At 37.2% G+C, this 24,444-nt stretch overlaps 1 protein-coding gene across 5 annotated transcripts in view; it reads right to left on the reverse strand.

Annotated features, from left to right (window-relative positions):
* Positions 1-17,092: 17,092 nt before the first annotated feature.
* The window catches only part of LOC106667202 (homeobox protein homothorax), a 209,818-nt gene continuing 202,466 nt past the window's right edge, over positions 17,093-24,444 (reverse strand). For 2 of the 5 annotated variants that reach the window (XM_024225261.1, XM_014395008.2), the window contains 3 exons: positions 21,875-21,933; positions 21,049-21,195; positions 17,094-19,325 (listed from right to left, as the gene is read on the reverse strand). In XM_024225261.1, coding sequence (XP_024081029.1) covers positions 21,053-21,195; positions 21,875-21,933 — 202 coding nt within the window. In that variant the 3' untranslated portion in view covers positions 17,094-19,325; positions 21,049-21,052. Of the gene's footprint in view, positions 19,326-21,048; positions 21,196-21,874; positions 21,934-24,444 lie in introns of all 5 variants that reach the window. The other 3 variants (XM_024225263.1, XM_014395009.2, XM_024225262.1) reach the window with 2 other exon arrangements.

The raw sequence follows: 24,444 nt of genomic DNA on the forward strand, positions 1-24,444 counted from the left end.
CCGTGGAACGGAGACCAATGGATGACCCCCGGACTGCTAAACTCGAGGTAGGCTATTTACATGCTTGCTTTGCATAAGTTCAATTCAGTAATGTGTATGTAATAAGTGTGCTCAGTAATCAGTGGTCAGTAATATTCAGCTTCACCTGCTCGCAGTGCTAATATTCTGCATTTTAAAATGGTAACTTAAACTGAAAGCATTAGGATATTTATTTTATTATGATTATACATTTGCAGGCCAACCTTCATACCTGTACATTTTGGCGCTCGATTGATTATTTGGCGGCCCCTCGTCTAAGGATTTTTGCGTTTCTCATTCGGCCAAATTTTAATTTTTTGAGAACTTAAGAACAGAATTTATCCGGTTCGATTTCGGGGATTTCTAGGACCCGATAATGGCAAATTCCATCATTGTACATATTACATGAAAACGCGCGTTGGATTTATAAATTACTACCATTTTAATTAAATAGTTCTCATCTCTTTATAAGTAAGTTATAGTTAGTAGTAAAGTTTTTTGTTTTTTTCACTTCGAAGAATGGTTCCAAATCTGTGCCCAAATAGGCAGGAAGTGAGCCGATAAAATTAACCCTGATCGTGAACATAAGAAAAGAGCGTAAGGTGGAATAAATGTGACGTTAAAGGAGAAACAAGAATCCGCATTCGTCGGGTTGTTTTTAGATAATAAAGTGCATTATGCTAATGAGCTTTTAGAACGTGAAAAGGTCATTCGAGTAAACGCTGCATATCCTTGAATTACAACAAGTACGTTATCTCACGTGACGTCTTTCAATTATTTTGAACCTTTAAAGTATTTAGCTAGAGAGAGAAAAAACCGAAAGCCATCCGTCTTTACATGCTAATCGCGGTTTGTCTCACTGCCTCTCTTATTGTCATCAGGAGTTCGTTCATCCATGAAACCCAGACGCTCATCCAAACTCGTTTAACTTTTCATCCCGAACCATTGACGGTTAAGCGCCAATGACCATTTGTTTCCTCAAAAGTATAAAATTGAACAGACGATATAAACTACTCAAATCTAATTGTTATCGAAACTCCCACAAAAAAAATTTCTAATTGCTATTACAACCTCCAAAGAATCCAGTCACTTCACCCCAAAATCGAACCATTGCTCAAGCTCCGAATATCCATCCAGCTCATGTCCATACTGACTATCCATTCAGACTTCCAGCTCACGTTTGTCTTCGAAACCTCAAGAAGTCGCTACGGGGCATCTATAAAATCTTAGACCTCTCCCAGTTCATCCCGAACCTTCACGGTTCAAGGCACCGAGATAGACGATTTTTGCCACGCTAGCGGTCCTTCGAATCCCGGCACAGGCCATGCTTTTTTAAATTGAGAATTTATGAAAGAAGTACTGTGAAGTAGTTTGTCCTCTCCCGCGTCACACAAGTTAAGCCTTCCTACATGACAGGAATCACTTACTTTTTACCTCTCCTTTCCTCGAAAAAATAGAAGTGATGATATAAACTATTCAAAAGATTACTTACTATCAAAACTGCCCAAGCTCCTTACTTCGTATCCACACTGAACTTCAAAACTTTGGCCTCGAAATCGCAAGAAGTATATACAGTCGCCTAGTAAAACCCTCGCCCCCCATCCCAACCCCCTGATCCAATACCTTTCATCCAGGCACCTTCCCGAGGAATGTCGATTCCTCTATGACGCCTGAACCATCAATGACTCATTACGGAGATTTTGTATAACATTAGGGTGAACTGTAAGGCTAAATTTATTGAATTGCGCATGCGCAGATTTAACTGAACGCTATCTGAAATAGCGTCCAACGTTATTTGTCTTAGAATATTAAGAAGCTATTGCTTGTTCTTGTTAACAGATGACGGAAAAGTAAACCAACTAGGTTTTGTTGGGGATATTTTCCTATTTAAAAATTATACTATATATGTAGTAATATTATAATTGTTTATTTTATAGTTAACATTTTTCAGGAATTCTGACTCCTAACAATTCATGTATATTTAGTGGTATAACATTAAAATATTTAGATATTTTATTTACATACAAGCAGGAATGACAGGAATATAGAATATACATCTTTCCATTAATAAAGCCTCAGCAATTGTGTAAAACGACCATTCGGCTGAACCGCCTAAATACAATTTAACCCTGTTTGGCCTAATGTTGACTTTATTATTTTGTTAAAGGGTAAGCACGAAATAGATATAGTGAGTTTAGATTTTGCGCCAAATAAACCAGTGTTGCCAATACACGGGAAGAAAGTGCAGGAACAACACTGTGCCCACCCTTAACTAACGGATTTCCTGCTAACCTTAAACAAAATTGGCATTGTTATGTAAACCACATTGAGCAAGAAAGTTTTAAATTATAAACTGGAATGAAAAAATTTTATGTTTGACAAATATAACAAACGGTACAAGATGCAGTTGTAGAGTGAACGACAGAAGATTCCAAAACGGAGATTGTAGATTGGCGACAAAAAAAGCAGTGTTGCCGATACACGGGATGAAACATTGAAGAAAACAACTACACCCACGCTGAACTCATGAGATTATCTAAGCTTTAGAAAATTTGGAAAATTAAAGTTTGCCTGAGGCAACGTTGGGCAAGAAAGGGTTAAACGCTAATATTCTAAGAGACGGGTATAGAATGTGAATGAGTACGAATATGGTTAACTAACTGCGCTGTAATATTTTAGTTTTCCCTAAAATTTCAAAACTAAAATCTACTTTTTTCTAAGAGTTTTGGACACTTTTCGTCCTTAATTTCATTTAAACTGAATTCGCCTTGAAACGCCCGGTAATTAATACTTTGTAGGTAAGAGCTTTTACAAGTATCAGGTCCTGTCAAATAATCGTCAGCATACAAGAGAAAATCCATAAAAACCGTGAACTGTGCCTTTGTCTTGCAAGATACGACTATAACCTGAACTAACTAACACAAATGGAAAGGCGGCATTTCACTTGTTAGTGGTGTGTTTCCGAAGCTCCGAGATAATGATCCATTCCCTACAAAATTAGTGAGTCTGAGAGGTTGATTCTCTACAGCGATACAGTTTGTTAGACATTGTGAGTTGAGTCGAAATTAATTAGGCGCTTGTAACTCGGGCAGACTTCACCCAGAATATCATGTATAATTGTAAAACTTCTCAAGGGCGCGACTCAATTCCACCGCCTCGTCGAATTATCAATAATTATTATGTTTTTGAACAGCACTCGGTGTACTCCGTGATTTCGTTAGAGTAGGGGTGAAAGGTGCTGAATTTTTACTGCAATTTAATAAAAACAAAATAATCCATAGCGGAATTTAAAATTGTATGAAGGATGGACATAATGAAATTACCTGAAAATGGCAGGAAGTCATAATTAAAAAATGGCAATCGTGGATTAATTTTTCAGCTTTTTTTAGTTTTTTTTACAAGGGTTCGCAACAGCAGAGGTCACATCAACCCTCGAGGTGCCGGTGTTTCCTAAACCGTTGCGGCCACCGACGCCCCTGATTATTTTGTTCTAAATATCATTGAATTTGCGAACATTGCGTTATGATCAAATGAATAAACAAATTTTTTTAAAATTAGGAGCACAAATTTCAGGTGATGAAACATGGGCTTAGTGGCTTATTCAAAGCGACTATTCAAAGAAAAAAATATTGACATTTTGCTAAAACAAAAAATGTAAATCATGTTCTGGGATTCTTCCGTACAAGTTGGCACGTGCTTGAGGTGATTCGGTGATGACTGCCCGGTTACTGCTGTCCGTGACAGCTCCCCGTCGGCTCTCTCGTTTCTCTTGTTGGAGAAATTCTATGAACTGGATCGTCTCGACAAAACGTTGGTTATTATCTGGGTACTCGGGCACATAGGGCTGGAGAATAACGAAACGGCGGATGAGGCGGCTAAGCCCGGAACGGAACTGCGTCTAAGTCCGAACTTAACCACCGCGAACCGGCCCGCTGACGCTAAAACAGCAAAATGATTAAAGGAAAGTGGCAGCACCGGTGGGCAGGATCGGCAGAGAAGCTCTCGCATACCAAGAGCACTTCGATGGGTGGCCGACGTAAGATCTGACTCGTAGAAGAAGGATCATCCTCACCCGATTAAGGCCAAGCGAGATTAACACAGCGAGTATCTGGGTCCCTTATTGCGATTCTTGGAGGAGACAGGATTATTTTATATTATCGGTATATAGTACTGATAGTTTTCAGTAAATAGCGTGTGTTTAGAGTGAATGCATTTGTTGGCATGAGAAGGTAGATGGCGAATATTGAGTACCCCATCGACCCTCAATTAGCTTAGTTATATCAATAAGGTTTTGAAGGAATATGGAGTATAGACCACCCTGAGCAAATTGTACGTAAATAAGAAAAAACGTATTTTAAGAATGAGTGTGAGTGTGAAGGGGATTGGATCTAGCAACTGCGTTGGGTGCTGAATTGACCTAGCCGTTTACAGAACCTGAAGATCACACCTCCCTAGGTCTGACCTCGAACTGCCAACACCCCGGATGATTCTCGAGGCCTGTCGGTAATTTATTGTAAATTAGAAAAACTGGAATTGCCGTTGGACTGCGAGAACGATAGGCCTAACTCTGCAACTATCTGTTGTTTGTTTGTAATTGGATTTCCATTGTTTTTGTATTTTATAACTTTTTGTATAACCTTTCAAGCTGTTGAGTTCTATTTAGCTCAAATAACAGGTATGCACATATTTATTCATTTCCAACTTTTTTGATAAAAAGAAGTATTTATAAATTTAAAAAAATATCGACCTGGGACGTGGCTCGAAATGCAGAACCAAATGCGCAAATATATGACTTAAATAATAAATGGCGTTTTGTTTTATAAGAACGAACAATTTAGATTATAAAACATTTTACCACGAAATTAAATTAATAAAAGAATTTGATTTTCTATTCATGTCACTCTTACAGTCCATAAAGATCGGGGCTTAATAAGCCGCCCCTTCAGGCATGGATTGGGAGCGTATGAAGACATGTTTATATTTGGTTTCGACGTATTGTTTTCAGACAATTTTCAGTTATTCCTTTGTTCTAATGCTACCAGTGTTTTTAATGATACAACTGTCAATTGAACAAACGTATTTGTTACGTTAAAAATAATTAATTATATTCAGCTCTTGTTAATTCATTGTCATTTACATCATTTTCTTAACATTAAAAAAATGGATTTCCCAATATAATTTTGTTTAACATCATAAAAGCAACAAACCTAAGATTAAAACATGTATGTTACAAATTATGCTTGTTTGTTTTATTTTTATTTTGCTTTTGCATAGAAGAAGAGGGCCTTCGGAAGGGGTTTTACTCGAGGGTGGCCCTATTCGAGGAAACGACTCCCACGAGGGCCGATGCCAGCTGTGGTTGGTGGGAGAAGAAAACAGCTGGGCTTTCTACATTTCTGAAATAAAATCATTATAGAGAGGTAATTTTGAAAGGAAATCGACGGAGGAGGACGACTGGCTCGGGTTTTTTTAATAAAGGATAACTTTCAGTTAAGGTGCTCGAAGGGATGAAACAACACAAACCACTGAAGGTGGTGGCGAACCGCCTTCTCTGAACAATAAAACCAGCGAAAATAGGAGTAGGATGATCGAAGACGATCAAAATATGCATTGGGGTTTTTGTACTACCGCAGATGGCCGTGAATGTTTTTCATTTTCGATTATTAATCCTGTAATTGAAAGACCCCGGAAACAGAAATTGTACTAATACGTTATGTGTAGAGATTAGTGACCGTTAATCGATAGTTATTCAGATATCGTGAGATGCGGTCTGGTGTNAAAAAAAAAAAAAAAAAAAAAAAAAAAAAAAAAAAAAAAAAAAAAAAAAAAAAAAAAAAAAAAAAAAAAAAAAAAAAAAACAGTGTTGCCAATCCAAAGAAACACTTAGCTCATGGGATTAGCTAAACTTTACCGAATTCGCTAAGTTTGGTGTTGCCCTGAAGCAACGTTGGGTAAGAATGGTTATGCTGTGCTAATTAAGCTACGGTCTGCCTATCCTCGCTCCTAATGTCTCTCGTAAGCATTTCGGCCTTTTACCATCTTTGCAGGTTGGGCATTGAGGACTTATAGGAATGATGATGATCATGATGAATATGGATACCAAGAAGTCGGGATTTTCTGTTCTCAAAGCACTGCAGCTATCTGGCTTATTGTACAATACATTTCTAGTTCTTTAGTTCAGTGCAATCTAATAGGTCATTCTTCTAAGAAATACTAGGTCATTGACAATTGAACTAAGGAACTAGGAAAGGTACAAAAAGTTAGAAAGATGCTCCTGATTTGACAGACTGATTAAAAATCCCCACCAAATCTGGCAAATACATTGCTATAGTCAGTCAGTGAGAAACCCAGTAAGCCTAATGGTCACTTGGATCTGAGAAAACATCTATATGACATTGTTTTATTCAACGATGACGCCATTTGGAGAAACTCAACAGAGACCCGGAAAAAAGAATTGCAGCCGTGACATCAATGAACTACTTCTTAAAAGAAGGAACGACACTATGGTCGATAGTTTCAATTCAACTGATCTAACACTTTCAGTGATGTTGCTACACAGTGAAAAATTGCGAGCATTATATCACAATCATGCTTATCTAGTCTCTTCTCTTTTATACTAAACTACTGGTGTTCAAAGAAGCAGTGTGTTGTCCTTGTGATAAAAGCGGAAAAGAGCGTTATGTTTTCCAAATGACCCACCCTCATAAGCGCAAAAAGTAAATAACAACTTGTACAAAAACAAATTATTAACAAAAAACAAAACATAGCACACTGCATCTAGATGAGTACCTACTGCCTGATCCTAAAATCGTTACTTGAGAGTTAGACAGGGCACAGCGATAACCTCTATCTAGCCCATCCAAGCGGGCGTCCCACAAGGGTGCCTACATGGACCTCTCCTTTAAACATGTACCTAAATAATATTTGACACACAAATTAATCACTACTTTAAAATTATTTTCTTACAATGTTTATTAAGATAATATTTTATGTTGTAATTCACGTTTTTCGCAAATTCAAAATTGAACGGCATTAAATGTCAGTTTCTTATCGGAACGCCGCGTTGGCGGTGGATCGGCGGGTTCACTCTTACAATTTATTAAAGTCACTAATTTCGTGGTCCGCTTGACCAATTAATACATTACAATTAATTAAGGTTTTTAGTTGAGATGAAAAAAAGTTAATGGCACGAGGGGGATTCGAACCCACGATCTTCGGCTAGATACACCACTGCTCTATCGCTTGAGCTATTGTGACCTCGATCCACTCGGACAACAACTTCCTATCTCAACCCCACCTTATGGGTCAAGCGGACCACGAAATTAGTGAATTCAATGAATTAAAATGAAGTACACTTCACTAATGCTCTCCGTNCAACTTCCTATCTCAACTCCACCTTATGAGTTTTCCCTCCTTTTCGCCATTTTTCAGGGGGTTGAGATAGGACGTTGATGTCCGAGTGGATCGAGGTCACGATAGCTCAAGTGGTAGAGCAGCGGCGTATCTAGCCGAAGATCGTGGGTTCGAATCCCGCTCGTGCCATTAACCTTTTTTCATCTCAACTAAAAACTTTACAATTTATGTTGAGAGACGTGTTTGTGACTCCTTCAACCTGATTATGAGCGTTTAATGCAACAATCCGGATTGTAAACAATAAATCTGTGAGTAGAACCGTCATTCAAAAAAATGAATCTACATATTCACCCCACTTTCATCATTTGTATTAACGACAAATATAATACACTCGGGGTGAAAACACCTCCAACAGAATAAAATTTTCCAGTTGACCAAAAGTAACAATTTGCCAATTGACAATTCAAGCGCTGCATTTTCTGATCACGAGGCTTCGAGTGAATGACAATAGTGGAATTTATTTATCCTCATTTTTTTTCTTATCACGTGTTTCCCACCTCGCTCAATCCCAAGGCGCGTATTTATTGTAGCGAAATGAATGGATTAGCGCATATTTTGACCCGACGCAGAACAACACAGCTGACAGACGCGAGGCGCATTGACAGTAGCACAGATTTCGCGCCGTGTGCTGGGATCGTAAATCTGCGCTCCCGTAGGACGGTTTTGCGGTCTTATAATTCCCATGGAAATCGTGGTGATAAGGCTTAAATCACACAATACATTCATACCTAATCTAAGGTTGGTGGTGATGAGGATACTAGGAAGCGGTGTTTGTGCACCCCAGGCACTGCACAGCCTTCTGGCCCATTGTACCTTTGTAGTAAGTTTGGTGGTACTCAAGGTATCCAATATTCCACAGAGATCCCACGCTCACTCTTGCTGATGAATACATTCGTACTAAATCTAAATCTTTATTCACTTAATTTGTGGATACCAACACCAACCTAGTCAGAAATTGAAGAAAAAACAAATTTATAATCAAACATTGGTTTACGCGTGTAAAAAATTTGTTTTTACACGTTTTTATTATCCCTAATTGATGTTCAAGATTGTTCTTTTATACTTTTAAGTGATTTAAGTAACTTTAAATTAAAGTCCGTTGAACATCTAAAATGACGGATTTTAGACAAGGTGCATATTCAGGCGTGACTTAATCTAAGTTGGGTGGTACTCAAGGTACCCAGTATTCCATTGAGATCCCATGCACACTCATGCGATACAAAATCTAAACCTTTATAAATTTAAATTATGGGTACAGACACCAACCTAGTCATAAATTGAACAGAAAACAAATTTATCATGAAGTCTATTATTTAAACATAGGTTATCGCGTGTAAAGAATGTATTGTTACACGTTTTTATTATCCCTAATTGATGTTTAAAACTGTTCTGATATACTTTTAAGTGATTGAAGTGACTTTAAATTAAAGTCCGTTGAATATCTAAAATGACGGATTTTAGACAAGGCGCATATTCAGGCGTGACCTAATACTTGGATGGTACTCTAGGTACCCAGTACTCCTACTGCGATCCCTCGCTCACTCACGCTAATAAATACATTCGTACAAAAACTAAACCTTTAGTCACCTTATGGAGCTCGCGCTCCCTTTTGTAGCATAGGAAAATGAATGGGTCCGTGCACGTTGAGAAATACCACACCACAGCTGATAGACGCGTGGGGCTGTGGCAATATAGATTTCGCGCCTTCTTTTGTGTCGTGTTGTACTTGGCATCATGGAATATATTATTCTTTTCCCAAGAGAGATACTGAACGTAATCTATGTATTTTAAATTAAAAACCTTACTCATTTTATAACCTTGCCAGACATATAAACAAATAAATAGGCGGCAAACGAGTATGGAACTGGAAATAATAGGCGGATCACAAAGCTACACGTGTAGCTCGTTCAAAGAGACTCAATACGCACCTAACCTAAGACTATTATTATTATCGAATTTTAAGCCACTCGTATACAGTTAATTATATTTCTTGTTATTTGCCGTTTTATTGCTTATTGATAATGATAATGTATTGTTTATATTTGTGTGGTGTTTAGTGACAGTTACTTAATGATTATTTGGAAGTCGTGAGATGCGGTCTGGTGTGAAGTAGGTTTTAGAAAAACATTTTCTTTATCCTGACAATGTTTCGATCTTTATTGAGATCATCTTCAGAGTGTTTGGTTTCCGCGTAGATGTGCCATTCTTTTCTGTCGTGTTGAAAGTGCCCATAGGCGTGTATTTGTATAATTTAAACAATGTTTATAATAAATCCCAGGCCCTGAAGATGATCTCAATAAAGTTCGAAACGTTGGCAGGATAAAGAAAATGTTTTTCTAAAACCTACGTCACACCAGACCACATCTCACGACCTCCAAATAATCATGGGTTATATTAAAAACCCAGTATATAAAAATTTATCTCAGGTATCAAAAGTGTATCTTCATTGACATAACCCACGTATCTACATGCATATTTCTACTCCTATTAAATTTTTGCAGAGACGAACTAGGGAATTTGAGGCCTCAGTTTTCTTATATCAAAGTTATTGAAACTATTTTTGTATTATATATTGCGTCCAAGATATTTCTGCTCATTTGTCCTTCGACGGAAGTCCGACAGTGAGGCCTTATTTATCTTTAACCTATGAGCTTTTCTGTGCAACTTTCCCTTTTTGTTGGTAAAAAAATCGTCCATATTTTAGGGATTTTTCCCTTAGGGATGGAATTTCAAAAAATTCTTTCTAAGCGGTCATCGATGCCATTATGGGAATATACTATCAAAATTTCAGCCGTTTAGATCCAGCGTTTTGCTTGATATAAAGGTTCACTTAATGAAGCATCTTTTGTAGTTTTTTGACCGCCTTTCACTTCACAAGTGGACGGATTGAGCATCTCAGATTTGCCTCACTTTCATCTTCTCCCACAAATTATTTCGTAAGATCGAGCTTCCTGTTCAACCGCAGGCAGCGCACTTGATCCTGCACCTTAAACGACGGCATATATATATATATATATATATATATATATTATGCAGGGTGGGCGACCAAGACCCGACGGGTTAAATGCCTGGGTAGACTCGTACCTCATCCCTAAAAGGTCCGGGACTTGGTCGGCTCACGTGTGCTGCATAAACCTCTTGGACTTGTTCACAAACCTCAAGATTTTGGACCATTTTATCTCGGGGAGTGATTTGGTGATGTCCTCTCCTTCAAAGACTTCAAATCTAGACCTAGCATACCTATCACACTCTGCTATCACTATTTTATTTTCAATAAACGACGGCATAAATCCATATTTTCACATATCTCCAAATGAGGTCACCCCACCAGAAAGCAGCTACACTGACAGGCAAAAATTTCCACCCAATTGTAGTATAACTTGATTTGTATATATTTTTATAGTAATCAAAGTTTCATGTTTTTTAATGTTTAATAATTGAGTATTTGTATAAAAAGTAAAAAAAGAAGTAAATTACAAAGGAAAATAAAAAATGAAAAATGAATAAAGACTGGTAAAATTTGTTTATTAGATTTTTAATTAACATTTCAATATCGCGTATTTCTTCCTCTTGCCTTAATTACATCTCGAAGACGCCTCGGCATACTGTCTACCAGTCTGGAAAGGCCTCTTTGCTGGAGGTTAGCCCATTCTTTGCGAATAGTACTTTCAAGATCGTGGAGTGTATCAGGAAGTGATCTTATTCGTATTTGAGGTTATCCAATAAATGTTCGACAGGGTTCAAGTCTGAAGAACGGGCTGCCAAGTTAAGACTCTGATGTGTGCTGCTGAAGGTACGTATGTTCTATGCGAGCGACATGCGGACGGGCATTATGATGCATTAGAATGGGATTGTCACAGATTTCATCGAGAATAGGCAACGCACGATGTTCCAAAATTTTATCCACATAGCCAGTGGCCATCAAATACACTCCAGGAACATCAACCAACTCTGTGAGGCTCTCCATTGAAATTCCCCTCCACACCATCACTGAGCTACGCTGAAAAGGTTGGCTCTGGGAAAAATTACAGGCTTCGTACTTTTCATTTCACCTTCTACACACTCCTACTCGCCCATCTATAGAAATCGTATAGCAAATCTGCACTCATCTGTAAAAATTACAGCAGGCCAATCGTCTAAATATGAATAGCTGTGGTCTCGTGCAAATGGGAGCCGTACAACTCTGTCTGTTCTGGTCAATTTGGGTCCTCTTACGGGGCGAAAAGCCTTAAGTCTACACTGGAGTAGGTATACTTCTTCGACCATTGCTTGAACAACAGAAAGGTGCCGGTTTCATAAAATTCTCACTGTCAAAAACGGTCATCTCTTCTGTTACCCTAGGGCGCCCAGAACCGGGCTTTCTATGGTAGGATCCATCTTCTCGAAAACGTCTAAATGCGTCTCGCAGTATTTCGTAGGAAACTCTGATGGCAATAGCCGCCAACCTGATGGAACGCCAATCATCAATAAATGCCACAACACGCGCAATATAGCATTAAGTAGCATATTTTAGTTTAAATATTGAAATTAAGAAAACAAAGATGAAAACTAAACAGTTTATTGCTTCAGAATTTAAATGAGACTGAACAAAACATTTTAAATTCTATAAAAAGTAAACATTGAAAAATCCTTTATCCTTGTTTTCGATTAAGGATTAAGTGTGTTTACCTTTAGTTGATATTCCCAATTTAAAACAGCATGAACAAATATTTATTGGTAAAAACAATGAGACAAATTAAGGGCAGGATTTTCTTTTATCGACAAAATGAAAAAAAGTCAATTAGGTGGAATTTTTAGCCTCTCAGTGTATTATAGTTTTAGATATGAGTGATAAAATGATTGTGCTCAGGATGAAGATCCATAACTAAATTGTACAGCGGTTCTGGCAAAGGTTCAAATGCCTCAAGAAAAACTTTCCTGCCACTGCAACACATCCCAGCAGTTTCTACTTTCCACTACAAAGCGTTACACCACTGACACTTGTGGATCATGCTATACTACTACTGCTAGATGTGCTATACGATTCATACGATAACTCGAAATCATACGCCAAAACTGATAAATAATTCTTGAAGAAAGAAAAAGACAATCTTTCTATTTTTTTTGTGCACTGTTTTTCCGATGACAAGAATGAATCTCTCTGTTCTGCTCAAGATGCGTGTGATGATAATTGGTAAAATCTTGCCTGTGAACGTCAGGACGTAATTTTTGAATTCTTGCAACTGCTTGTCGATGCGCAAGTAGGATTCTTTTCAGAAGATATTTTTATACGATTCTTGCGGATGTTATTTGTGGATCGAGCCCTGCGTTGTTGTTTTTTTTATGTGAGTTCGTATGGTATGGTAATGAAGATACTAGGAAGCGGTTCCTAGTTCCCTAGTTCAGTGCAATAGACTCAATCCTTCTTCTTAGAAGTATCAGGTCATTGGCTGTCGCTGCTACACTTTCATCCCCTAGACTTTTTCATATGTTAGGTTAAATCTCCATTGAGCTGTTGCTTCGCATTCGAAGATGATATGGGTGGCTGTTTCCTCCTCCTCATTGCATAATCTGCAGATAGATCATCATTGTATAGATGTTTTCTCAGGTGTCAGTGACCAGTTTGAGTTGGTAAATCTTGATTTGACGAAGTTGGATATATGGACTCGGTTTCAAACATCGGAGTCATATATTAAGTCGAAACTTTCAGAAGAGGATAATTTTTAAAACAGAAGCAAAAACTCGAAAAATTTGCTGTATTCGTCGTTTTATATGGGATATCATCTGTTCTTTGTGCGAACAATGGCGTAAACTATATCCGTCGACTGTTCTCTTGCTACGGAAAAGTGGGGAGAACGACACTGCGCGGACTGTGGGAGGGGATGTTCATGTTTCGGCCTATACGTGGTAAAAGATTGTCTATATTCTCTTAGATATGGAATTTCAAAAAATCCTTTCTTAGCGATGGATATTCAAGTCATTATAGGAATGCACTGTCAAAATTTCAGCCCTTTAGATCCAGGGGTTTGGTCTATGCGTGGTCTGTCAATCAGTCACTTAATGTTTTATGTATATAGAGAGATTATTTAATAGATCCCGAAGAAACACCAACAAGTAGTAGAATTTTGAAGGAAACAGGTTTTATTCTCAATAGCTATAAGATTATTTATGTTACAAGGAATTGGCTTCTTACCGTAAGCCCAGCGACCTACAATTGGTCTATTGTGCAATCTCCATTATTATCTAGAGCTTATCGTCAAGCTTAATGCTTTTCATCAGATCCCAAAGTATTTGCTTTTCCTTTACTAGGAGTAGGCATCTCTAGCAGAGGCTCCTGTTCTGCTTCTTCCTGATGTCTGCGGTGACCTCCCACTATCATTCTAGTCCAGGTTTAGTAGAACTGTCATTTGTTTCAGAGATCCTTTTATGTACTTTTCGCCGGAACTACTCGATCAACAATTCCGACTATTTATGCCAAGTTTTCAGGTCCGTTAAATGTCTCAGTGAACTTGGCCAATTTATCGGCATGCCCTGGTAGCCAAACGAGGAGAATTTTGTTTTTGCCCCCAATGACTGACGAGGCCTTGATACAGTCTCAAATACCTCTGGACCTAAATGCCTATGAGGTTGCCTTTAGTGCTGCCTGGCTGTTCGAGCTGATGGCTATTCTTCGATAAAACTTGGGAGTTTTGTATGAAAGTCACACCCCTGAAAGAAAGTGGTACATGAACCATGTCTTATATGAATTCCAATCCTTGGTTTGGTTTATTTCCATAGATATGTGCTCCTGACCCATACTAGGCCTTAGAGGCATCTATATACCACATATGATTATATCTACTCAATAAATATTATTATAGTTTTATTGTGTTTCATTCTATATGAGTCGAGCAATGCCTGAAGTGTGAAAACAAAACTGAAAAGATCTAAAGTTTCTAGAAGGCAGTTGAGATGAAAGGGAATGCCTTCACATTCAAATTGCGAAAAAGTGCCGTCGTTTAAATGGCAATCTAAAAGTTTGGTCGTAATAAATAGTAGACATGGCATTCGGCACGTAATCAGGTCTTGTCCATCTGCCTGGGTTTCCGCATATCCGGAGACATCAGCCTCTATTCGAGCTGGGTGAGAATAATCACAAAGCTTTGAAACTTGAGTACTTAAATTCAATTAGTCGAGCCCACAAGTATCCTGAATCATCTGACAGTCAAAACGGCATCGGCTTTCCTTTAAAAAAAAACTGGCCTCCATTTGACGGAGGATGGGTGAAATTTCACCGTTCCGCAGTTGACGCATTCTCATTAATTATAGTTCGTATAGGGATATAGATGTCCTAATTGAAAATTGATCTTGATGATGATGAATATGGAGACTAAGAAATGGGGGGTTGTGTTCCCCAGACTACTGTAGCTTTCTGGCTTGTTGTACATTTCCAAATTTCTTACTGCAATTCAATCGACTCGATCCATCTCTTAAGATGTAACGAAAATGATTTCTCAGATACAGTGACAGGTAATCCTATCACTCTTAGTTTAGCTTTCTCTAGCGTGTTTGCTAGTGTAGGTATGATGTTTAAAACAATCATACCTACACCAGCCACCACACTAGAAAGAGCTAAACTAAGAGTGATAGAATTACCGGTCACTGTATTTGAGAAATAAAGCTTACTTTGTCTATACTCTCTACAGTTTATCCACATCTCCTTCGGTCTTTTTTGGATCCATTCTGAGATTGAGGATGTTATGTAGAACTTTTGTCATCCCAAGGAAAGGTTCAGGGCCTATACATAATCTAGCAGACCCTTCTCTGTACAGTTTGTTGCTTTTTCGTTATTCACAATTTCTTTGTGTCTTGGTACCAAGATAATCGTTGGGTTGTTCCCTGATTTCATAGATTCATCATGGAATATGCCCATGTTATATAGATGTTTTCTCAGATGCCAATGACCGGTAGACCTATCACTCTGAGTTTTGCCTTCTCTAGCAATAGCTGTGAGTTGGTAAAGGTTATTTTAACACAGATTTACTGTATATCGTACCGCCAGAGTATATCCACTTTTCTTCTTTTTTCCATTCTGTGATGGAGGACTCTATGTTTGTTTTTGGTATTCCAAGAATAGGTTCAGGCCAATATATGGTGTTGCAGATCCTCCTCTGGCCAGTGTGTCAAATTTTTCGCTAACCAAAATACCTTTGTGTCCTGGTACCCAAGATATCATCAGGTCGTTGTGTTTCCTTAGGTTTTGTTGATTTTGGATTCATTACCTGACTAATTTTTATGTGTTTTTTTACGTGCTAATGTTTTAGTGGCTGCTTTTTCTTCTGATCTTTTGAGGATGTTTTTGTCTGTATAACCTCTTTTAACATTTTCTTAGGCACAAGCGTAGATGGCATGTATTTCAACTTGTAAGAACCCTGTGGAACCTATTATCTACCGTCCCATCCGTTTGCTTAATGACCTAAATAAAATATTCTAAAAGGCCATTGGTTACAGAATTAACAAACACTTAGACCTCAAGGAGATACTGCTTGATGACGAGTTCGGCTTCAGGCCTTTCCTGTTGACTCAACCCCAACTAACTTTCCTGACTGATCGACCGAAAAGTGTTGCTACGATTGTTTTCCATCAGTGGTAGGTCACTTGTGAACAGCCAGTACAGCAGAGGGTCTAGGATGCTACCTTGCGGTAAGCCAGCTTTGATTTTAAACAAATCCGAGTATATCGTGTTGCTTAACTTGCAAAAGTCTTTCGGAATGATGGAAGGTCAAAAGTTCAACAAATTGTTTTAGGAATATTTTTTTATGCATTAAACCTTCGTGCCAAACCGTGACAAAGGCTCCCGGTTCGTCAAGGAATAAAGCTGAACTAAATTTTTATCTTCTACATTATCTATATTTTATCAGTGATTCTTTTTATCTGATCTATGGTTGCTTGGCTATGAATCCGAACTTGGCTTGGTATAATGTTCGCCATCACTGAAAGTATGTTTCCAAAAGTCCACCTTTTCGATCTGACACGAATTATAATTGATCTAATGTTTAAAAACCTTTTGCATTAAGGCATGAATATTGTTAAACGTAAATTATTTCCGCCCAAAAAAGCGAAACCGAAGTTTGTATTGTCTGTTTTTCTTTAAATACAATCAATGTCTGCGATGGCCTTCAGCTTTCCTTGCCTCTTGATCTGAAAAGCCTTGGTCCTTTTTGTAAATCCTGATTTTGTTATGCAAACCTTGGGGGAAAGGTTCAAGTGTTTCTTCATATAGAAATTAATTTACTCGTCCTACATCGCTGTGCGTTTGGTAATTTATTTTTGCCAGAGCTATCCGTTTGTTTTGGACGTTTTAGCTGGATCATGAAGGCCTTGGGGGTGGGAAATGTCAATCCTATAACTTTTATATAAGACAAAATGACAATGAAGTTCATGTTCTCTTCAAATTATTATTGATAATGATTGTACCTGTTGTCTTACCTGTTGCATGTGTCGCTCGTGTAAAAATACATAATCATGACAGGCATTGAAGAATTTTTCCAACAGCCGGTAAGGAAAAGGAAAGCGGAAAATGAAAGTAAAATTTTTCTCTTTAACTGATATTTCTATTATTTAATGGAGAAGACAACAGTTTAAAGAAACAATTTATTCTATCATACAACAATAAGAGAATTCCATTGTATACATATATATATAATNTTCATAAACATAATATGAATATATGCATATATATATAAGCAGATAGTGGGCCGCTTTTAAGGAACTCCACTACCTCTTGATTTATTGGGAGTTGAGGTTTTAAAAAAAAGTGTAGTCGAGAGCTCGAAGCCATACAGACCCACATGGCGGTCTGATAAACTTCCAAGTTTGAATTGCAACCCTAGGTGGTACTGATTATTTTTATAATTTATTTTATTGTCATGAGGAATTTTTTTCTGAATGCTGGTGGGAAAATATGGTTCCTGGATTCCCTTCAATTTTTTCTGTTTTTATCGATAAGTAATATTAACTAATGTTAAAATTGCGTTAATTAAAAACATTTTGTCATAAACGTAATATAATCATATCAATAAAAATATTAAAAAAACAAAAAAAAGAGTACTTGACTAATTTTATAAAAGTGAGGATTTGGTTTTAATGATGTTGATAGTTTACTTTTTCAAACAAATTGGCCCGATAAATAAATAATTATGCACATCTAGAGCATGCAGTTTAACAATATAAATAAATTACCCTAAAATTTTTGCGTTGACTTAGTCGTAAACTGATACGGACAAATTGTTTAACAAAAGTAAATATGATTGTTAAAAAAATAAGACATTTTATTTTTCATTCTTTCTACACTAAAATACTTTAAAGGTATTCTCGATTTTTAATATAAATCATGATAAGATCATTCACCGACTCCTCATGACAATTAATTTAGATTAATCTATCATGCTAGGTGAAAACTTAACCTGATGACCCTAAATGTCAACAGGGCACAGAATCAGCAAACATTGGACTTCGGAGGACTTAGTAATTGTTGTGACGTCTTCAAGCTCTCGACTCCAATTGTGAGGGGAAAAGGTTTCGGGGGTCCCCGCCCACTATACACTTACATATATTCTATATTCAATCATAGGTACATATATACACACAAATATTATTTTGCATTAGAAATAGCGCCACAAATTGAGAACCTAGGAGTTAGTTACCTTGGTGCATATTAATAATCGTATTTGTACTTTCATTTTTATTTTATTATTTTTTTTATTTAAACTTTATTTTGAATAATTTACCGAACTAAACTGTTGAGGGAACAAGGCAGGGCCCACTCGTATACATATGTTTTTAAATGTACTCCTTACAAGAACATGCAAGTACATATAAAAAAGTCAAAATCACTTGCTCCATTTAGTAACAGAAGACAATTATTTACAAAATACTAAATAAATGCAGTAATCACATGTTTCCAAATAACATTTTCAACAAAAAAAACATTTTTGTTTCTTTTTTCCTTTCATTTATTTATATGAACATTGTGTATTCCCTTCTACATAATATTTAAATTATGTTAGACGAACGTGTGTCTAGTGGGAAAATTTACATCTAAACCTTGCTTGAGTGCCAAATCCTGGTGGAACACATTTATCCATTTATTGTTATTATTTCCATTACAAACTTTTTTCTTATTCAAGCGAAGGTCTTTATTGCATATAGTGTTAATATAGATGTAAAATATATAATAAAAACTATATTTATACCTTATTCCAATCCTGATTACACGATAAGAACAGAAAGAAAAAACGTTCTTATCCTCGAGTAATTAGTGAATATGAATTTATTTTTCAGATAAAAAAGCTTTCGATATCGAATTATGTCTAAGTTACAATATCTGTCATCGAATAAACAAGTTCATAAAGTAATAAATAAAGTTGCAAAAATAGTTTGTTTCAATCGTATACATTTTTCCACATTCGGAATTTAATCGTAGTTATTATAAAACGCTTAGTTCGTGCTTAAATATAAAGCATGGGAGTACAGGAGATAGAAATTTTACAATACACATTGCCTACTGTAATAATATATAATACATATTTATATAAATGGAGAGAGTTAGATGCTCAATAGAGGGGGAAGTGGGGAGGTCTAACTAAATACTAATGTTGTGGCTCAACCAACATATCTCATTAGTTATTATTATTATTTTTTTAATTATTAATATTATTTTTGTTACAAACAAGTCAAATCTGTGCTACATTTCATCAAATGTAAACTGTAAAACATTTAAAGTAATAGAAAACACAACAACACTGCAATAACACAAAGCACAATTCGCCTACCCTGAACTTTCCACTAACGAATTCAACCCAAAAAATTCAAAGTTGTAATCGAATTAACAATAAAAATGCAGGGCGCACGGTGGAGCGAACGGCCGAGGGGTTCTGAAAAAGAAAAAAAAAATATAAATTTCAACAAAAAAATTGTGTAGAATGGGCAGTGTTATGAAACAGAAAGAAATACAAGAAAAGTCTCGGTTATCACCGGGACAGTTCTTTTGCAACAGTCTTCAGTCAGAAACAGGTGGAATCCAGAGTTTTTGTCACGTTGGACGACGTTATGCAACGTCGAAGACACATTAAAACTAACGACGACAAAGCCATTTATATTCCGGTAACAGGCCGCCGTACGACGGCTCATTTACATTAAATCAGGAAGTGTGGCACGGTTTAAATCTAATAAATCACGGGTATTTAAAAGAAATTCCATTAGGATTTTTTCTAGTTTAAAAAGTAAATGAATTCCTGTTTATAGGGGTGGTGTTAGCTTAACGCTTTCTTATCCAACGTCAGAGCAATACAAAATGTAGCAAATTCTCCAAAGTTTAGCTAATCGTAGATTTTACTGATTTTTTTTTTTTTTTTCCGTATATGCTGAGTAGTAAAACTTCTTTCCCCTGGTTCGATGTACCGGAATCTATATTTCCGATTTGATTTTTTTTTTTTTTTTGGGGGGGGGGGGCTTGTGTTGGCAACACTGATTTTTTGGTGTCATTCTAAAATCTCCATGTTGTTATCTTTTATCAATAATCTGATAAAATAACATACATAAAATACAATTTTTTCACATCCGGTTTATAAATTAACCTTTTACGCCAAAAATTGATTAAGAGCAATGCCAACTTTAGCAGTTTTGTTTAAGGTTAGCAGGAAAACCCGTGAGTTTAGGGCGGAGGCAGTATTGTTCCCGCTGTTTATACCCTTGTATTGGCAACACTGATTTTTTTTGGCGCCAATCTAAAATCGCCATCTTGAAATCTTTTATCTCCGACATGGCTCTTTACCCAAATTCTGCATCTCGTATGGAATGTTATATCAGCCAAACATAAATATTTCATGTCCGATTTATAATCGAATTCTTTCTTGCCCAAAGTTGCTTCAGAGCAATGCCAACTTTAGCAGTTTTGTTTAAGGTTAGCAGGAAATCCCGTGAGTTTAGGGCGGGGGCAGTATTGTTCCCGCTGTTTATGCCCTTGTATTGGCAACACTGATTCTTTTTGGCGCCAATCTAAAATCGCCATCTTGAAATCTCTCCGACATGGCTCTTTACCTAAACTCTGCATCTCGTATGGAATGTTATATCAACCAAACATAAATTTTTCATGTCCGATTTATAACCTTGAGGTTATCGTTACAACTATTCGTGATTGAAAAGATTGATGGGCATACACATTATTATAAGATTCAATATTCTACAGTCAGTGAAAAGATCCATTCCCAACTGGCATGAATGTGATTTATTGTCCTTTGGCCATTTTGACCAACTTTGCCGTTGAAATTTTAATTTAATATCTACATGACATATAGCTCATTGTATATAATTGACCTTTGTCAATGATCAAATTAGAATTGCTATCCAGCATAATGATTAATGGACAACGACTGCGTGTATACCTGATAAAAATAACATATAAATAGTGTATTATTTGTGGTTGTAATTCTATCTGAATCTGATACATAATCCCATTTTACTGAACTTTTTAACCGTGTCAAGAGGATAATCTCAACATTTCCCGTTATATAATGAAAAAGTGAGTACGTCAGTCACAAATGTAAATGGAGTAATTATAAAAAGTAATAATAATAAATATATAGAAATTTTGTATACCTGACTACAGGTGGTGGCCGTAGTACTGATGTGGATAGTGGTATTCTGAATGAAAAGCCGGATCTCCCGAACGGTGCATCATCTGTTGGCCATCCATCATATAGCCCATTCCGCCAGCCTCTGGGCTGTACGCTCCGCTAGGACCTGCTTGAAGAGAGAGACAGTGATCAGATATGAGACTTAAAACCGACCCCCGGCCGTTCTCTTTCCTTCCTAGTCGCTGATGGATAGCCGGGGAGGTCAACCCTCCGGACACCATAGATATATCACCTCTCTCGCTCTTTCTCCCGACCCTCAATCGATCCTTCCTCCCCCTCGGAGTGAGCCACAATTCACCTTCCCTTATAAAACGACCGGATAAAACAGAACTACTCGCTTTGTGGGAGTAGGGGCGGTGGAATGAAGGCGATAGCCGGTTAAGTATCCTGCAGTAGTTAGGGAGGGTCTCCGAGCATTAATTGTAGGTGAGAGGGCGGGAGGCGATCGACCGGGTTAAACGGCCTAGTAAATCGGCTCCCAGTAAGTACAAACAAACAAGACGACCACTACCTTTATAGCTCTCTACTTTCCTCCCCCACATCCACTAACTCTTAATTCAATTACTTGGAGACACCCCCAGGACTCATCAGTCACAACATCTCATTGTCCCTAGGCTCCTATAAGTGTAATAAAAACAATTTACAGGCAACCCTATTCTTACGTAATTACTACTGAGCCCCTTAAGAGAAAGAGAAATAGAAAAAGAGAAAGAGAGAGAGAGGGAGAAATATCATCAAGACTAGCAGGTCTTATAGTCTATAACGCTATTCTACGAAAGGATAGTTACCTGCTCGATTGGATTGATCTATCATAGGTTGTACGATTCTGCGCCTCGCGTTGATAAACCTAAAACAAAAGAAACATTTTGTAAATAGAAATAAAGATTCAAAGACTCAATACAAATTTTAAACAAAATAAGAACACATATAGAAAAGATCACATGTAACACAACCAAGGAATATATGATTAATTAAATAGAAAAACTGGTTTTAAAAAAAAATTGAAATTAATCACCATTAAATCTGAATGCATTCATGAGCAATTTTTTTCTATACGATAAATAAGGCAAATTAAAAGAAAAATTGTAAGACGATTCCAACGTTTAGAATAATATATACTTTTTCCATCTGGAAATGGTAAATAACCAGTAAAGGAGGCCGTAATAAAACTGATAGTGTTTAGCGTAGCGTATTAATAAAAAGCGGGTAATATCAATTGATAGGATGACGGAGTGAATGATGGATGAGAGGAGTAATGACACTCTAGGGACGGAGAGAGCTTCGATAATGAAACTAGGAGGAAACCATTAGATAAGGGTAAAAAATGGATCCCATCGGAGGGTTGTTGGGAAGGTGCTGCGTCAGCATCCCTTCAATCTACTCCCTCACAACTCACTACCGTCCTCAATTTACAATGTTTTATACTGACGCAACTTGGGAAAAAATGCGAGAAGGGGGGGGGTCTGCCTATGGAACTTTTCTCAGACTGAGATAGCGGCTAAAGGGATTTTAGGGGTTGAAATCTTGCGGGAACTTGCGGAGAAAAACGGTTCACACCTAGGTACAGCAGTGACATCTTTATTATCAAGAATCTTTGGATTAAATTTTAAAATATGTACACATACAGCGGTGAAGATAAATTAAAAGACTTTGAGACAAGCACAGTCCGCTTTTCTAGCCACTTTATTCAGGATTAAACAGAGAATGTTATACACATTCCTCGTCTTCTATTCTTAGAAAGTCCGTCATGCCAAGGAAAATAAAATTTGTCGGTTTCTTTTTACCTCTAAAATGTTTAAATTATATAAAAAATTATAAAAATAAAAACTTTTGATAAAAGTACAAGTTTTGAAAAATAATAAATATAAAAATGTTGATTATTGAACTTTGTTTTTAACAGAAGGAAAAATAACAGTAGGTTTATCTAGTGTATTGTAGAATATAACGTTTCAATTATTTTTTTGAGGAAGGGGAAGAACCGTTCCGAACCGAGGGACATTGATCTGGTGTTCCTCAAGGCTCCATCCTTAGACCTATCCTATTTCTTGTATACGTCAACAAAATACTTTGCCCTAATGTTGTTAATCCTTTATGGCCTAACTTTACCAATTTTGTTAAATGTTTAGCGGGAGATCCCGTAAGTTTACATCGGCTCCAAATAAACCAGTGTTGTCAATACACGGGCAGAAAGACAGCAAGGACAACACTGTGCCCGCCCTAAACTCACGGTATTTCCTGCCTTAAAGAAACTAGCAAATGTTGGCATTGCTCTGAAGCAACTTTGAACTAGAAAGGGTTATAAACTGGTTATGAAAAATGTTGCGTTTGGCTTATATAACGATCGATACAAGATGCTGTTATGGGTGCTCTATCATGTTAGAGATATAAGATTCCAAGATTTAAATTTTAAATTGGTGCCAAAAAAATCCGTGTTGCCCATACAAGATGAAACATTGAATGAAAAACGGCAACCGACCTAAGCTCATGGGATTAGCTGACCTTTAAAAATCAGCAAAATTTGGTGTCGCCCTTTGGCAACGTTGGGTAAAATGGCTTTTCGATGTCTACTTTTTCTTTTGGAGGATAGGTACAATATCGAACAGGTTAGACAACGCAATCTAGATAAAAAGTTTCTGCAAACGTTGGAAAATTAATCACAATAAAATACCAAATAGAAGCTGCATCTTCGGCCAAATATCTTGCGGTGAATGATAAATAGAAAAGGGGCAAAGGGTTGACCAACAAGGTAGTGGTCAGACCGCTGCTTCTGTACGCGTGATCCACCTGGAGTCTAATATGCAGGACTAATGTCATCAGGCTGCAGGTTGTACAGAACAGGTTTCTCAGACTTCGCCACGCTATGCATACGGAACTGCCCAACGCGACAAACACGTTGATGGTGTTGGAATAACTCGGAGACGTTACCATTAAGATGGGCTGTGATATGTCTAAACTACAATATTTAGAGCTCCGTTAATATAAGGGGAATCATGAGTCCTCCTTAATAGTTTGAAGTCAGGTAAAACAAGCCATTTCTAATCCTAATGATAATTATATACCAGTCGTATAAAAGAGTGAGGTAGGTGTGGCTTGTTTTCCCCTCGGCAAACACAAAAAGCGTCCATTATCGCACTTTACATTAATTGCAAAATCAATATTAGGTCGGGGGAGTAGGTGGTGGTGATGAATTAGATGCAATGAATCTTTCCTCCTCATTTCCCCCAGGCCACCCCACCCTCACCCCTAATCCTTCAATCTAAGTCCCCCACACTAGATGCAACTCCACTAATGCTTATTCGGTCAAAATTCCCGAGTTCGGCAAGGGAAAAAGTTTAATTAAGAAGAGAGAGAGTGTGTG

This window comes from Cimex lectularius, unplaced genomic scaffold (assembly GCF_000648675.2).
Source record: "Cimex lectularius strain Harlan isolate CLEC.00 unplaced genomic scaffold, Clec_2.1 scaffold27, whole genome shotgun sequence".
Classification (NCBI taxonomy): Eukaryota; Metazoa; Arthropoda; class Insecta; order Hemiptera; family Cimicidae; genus Cimex; species Cimex lectularius.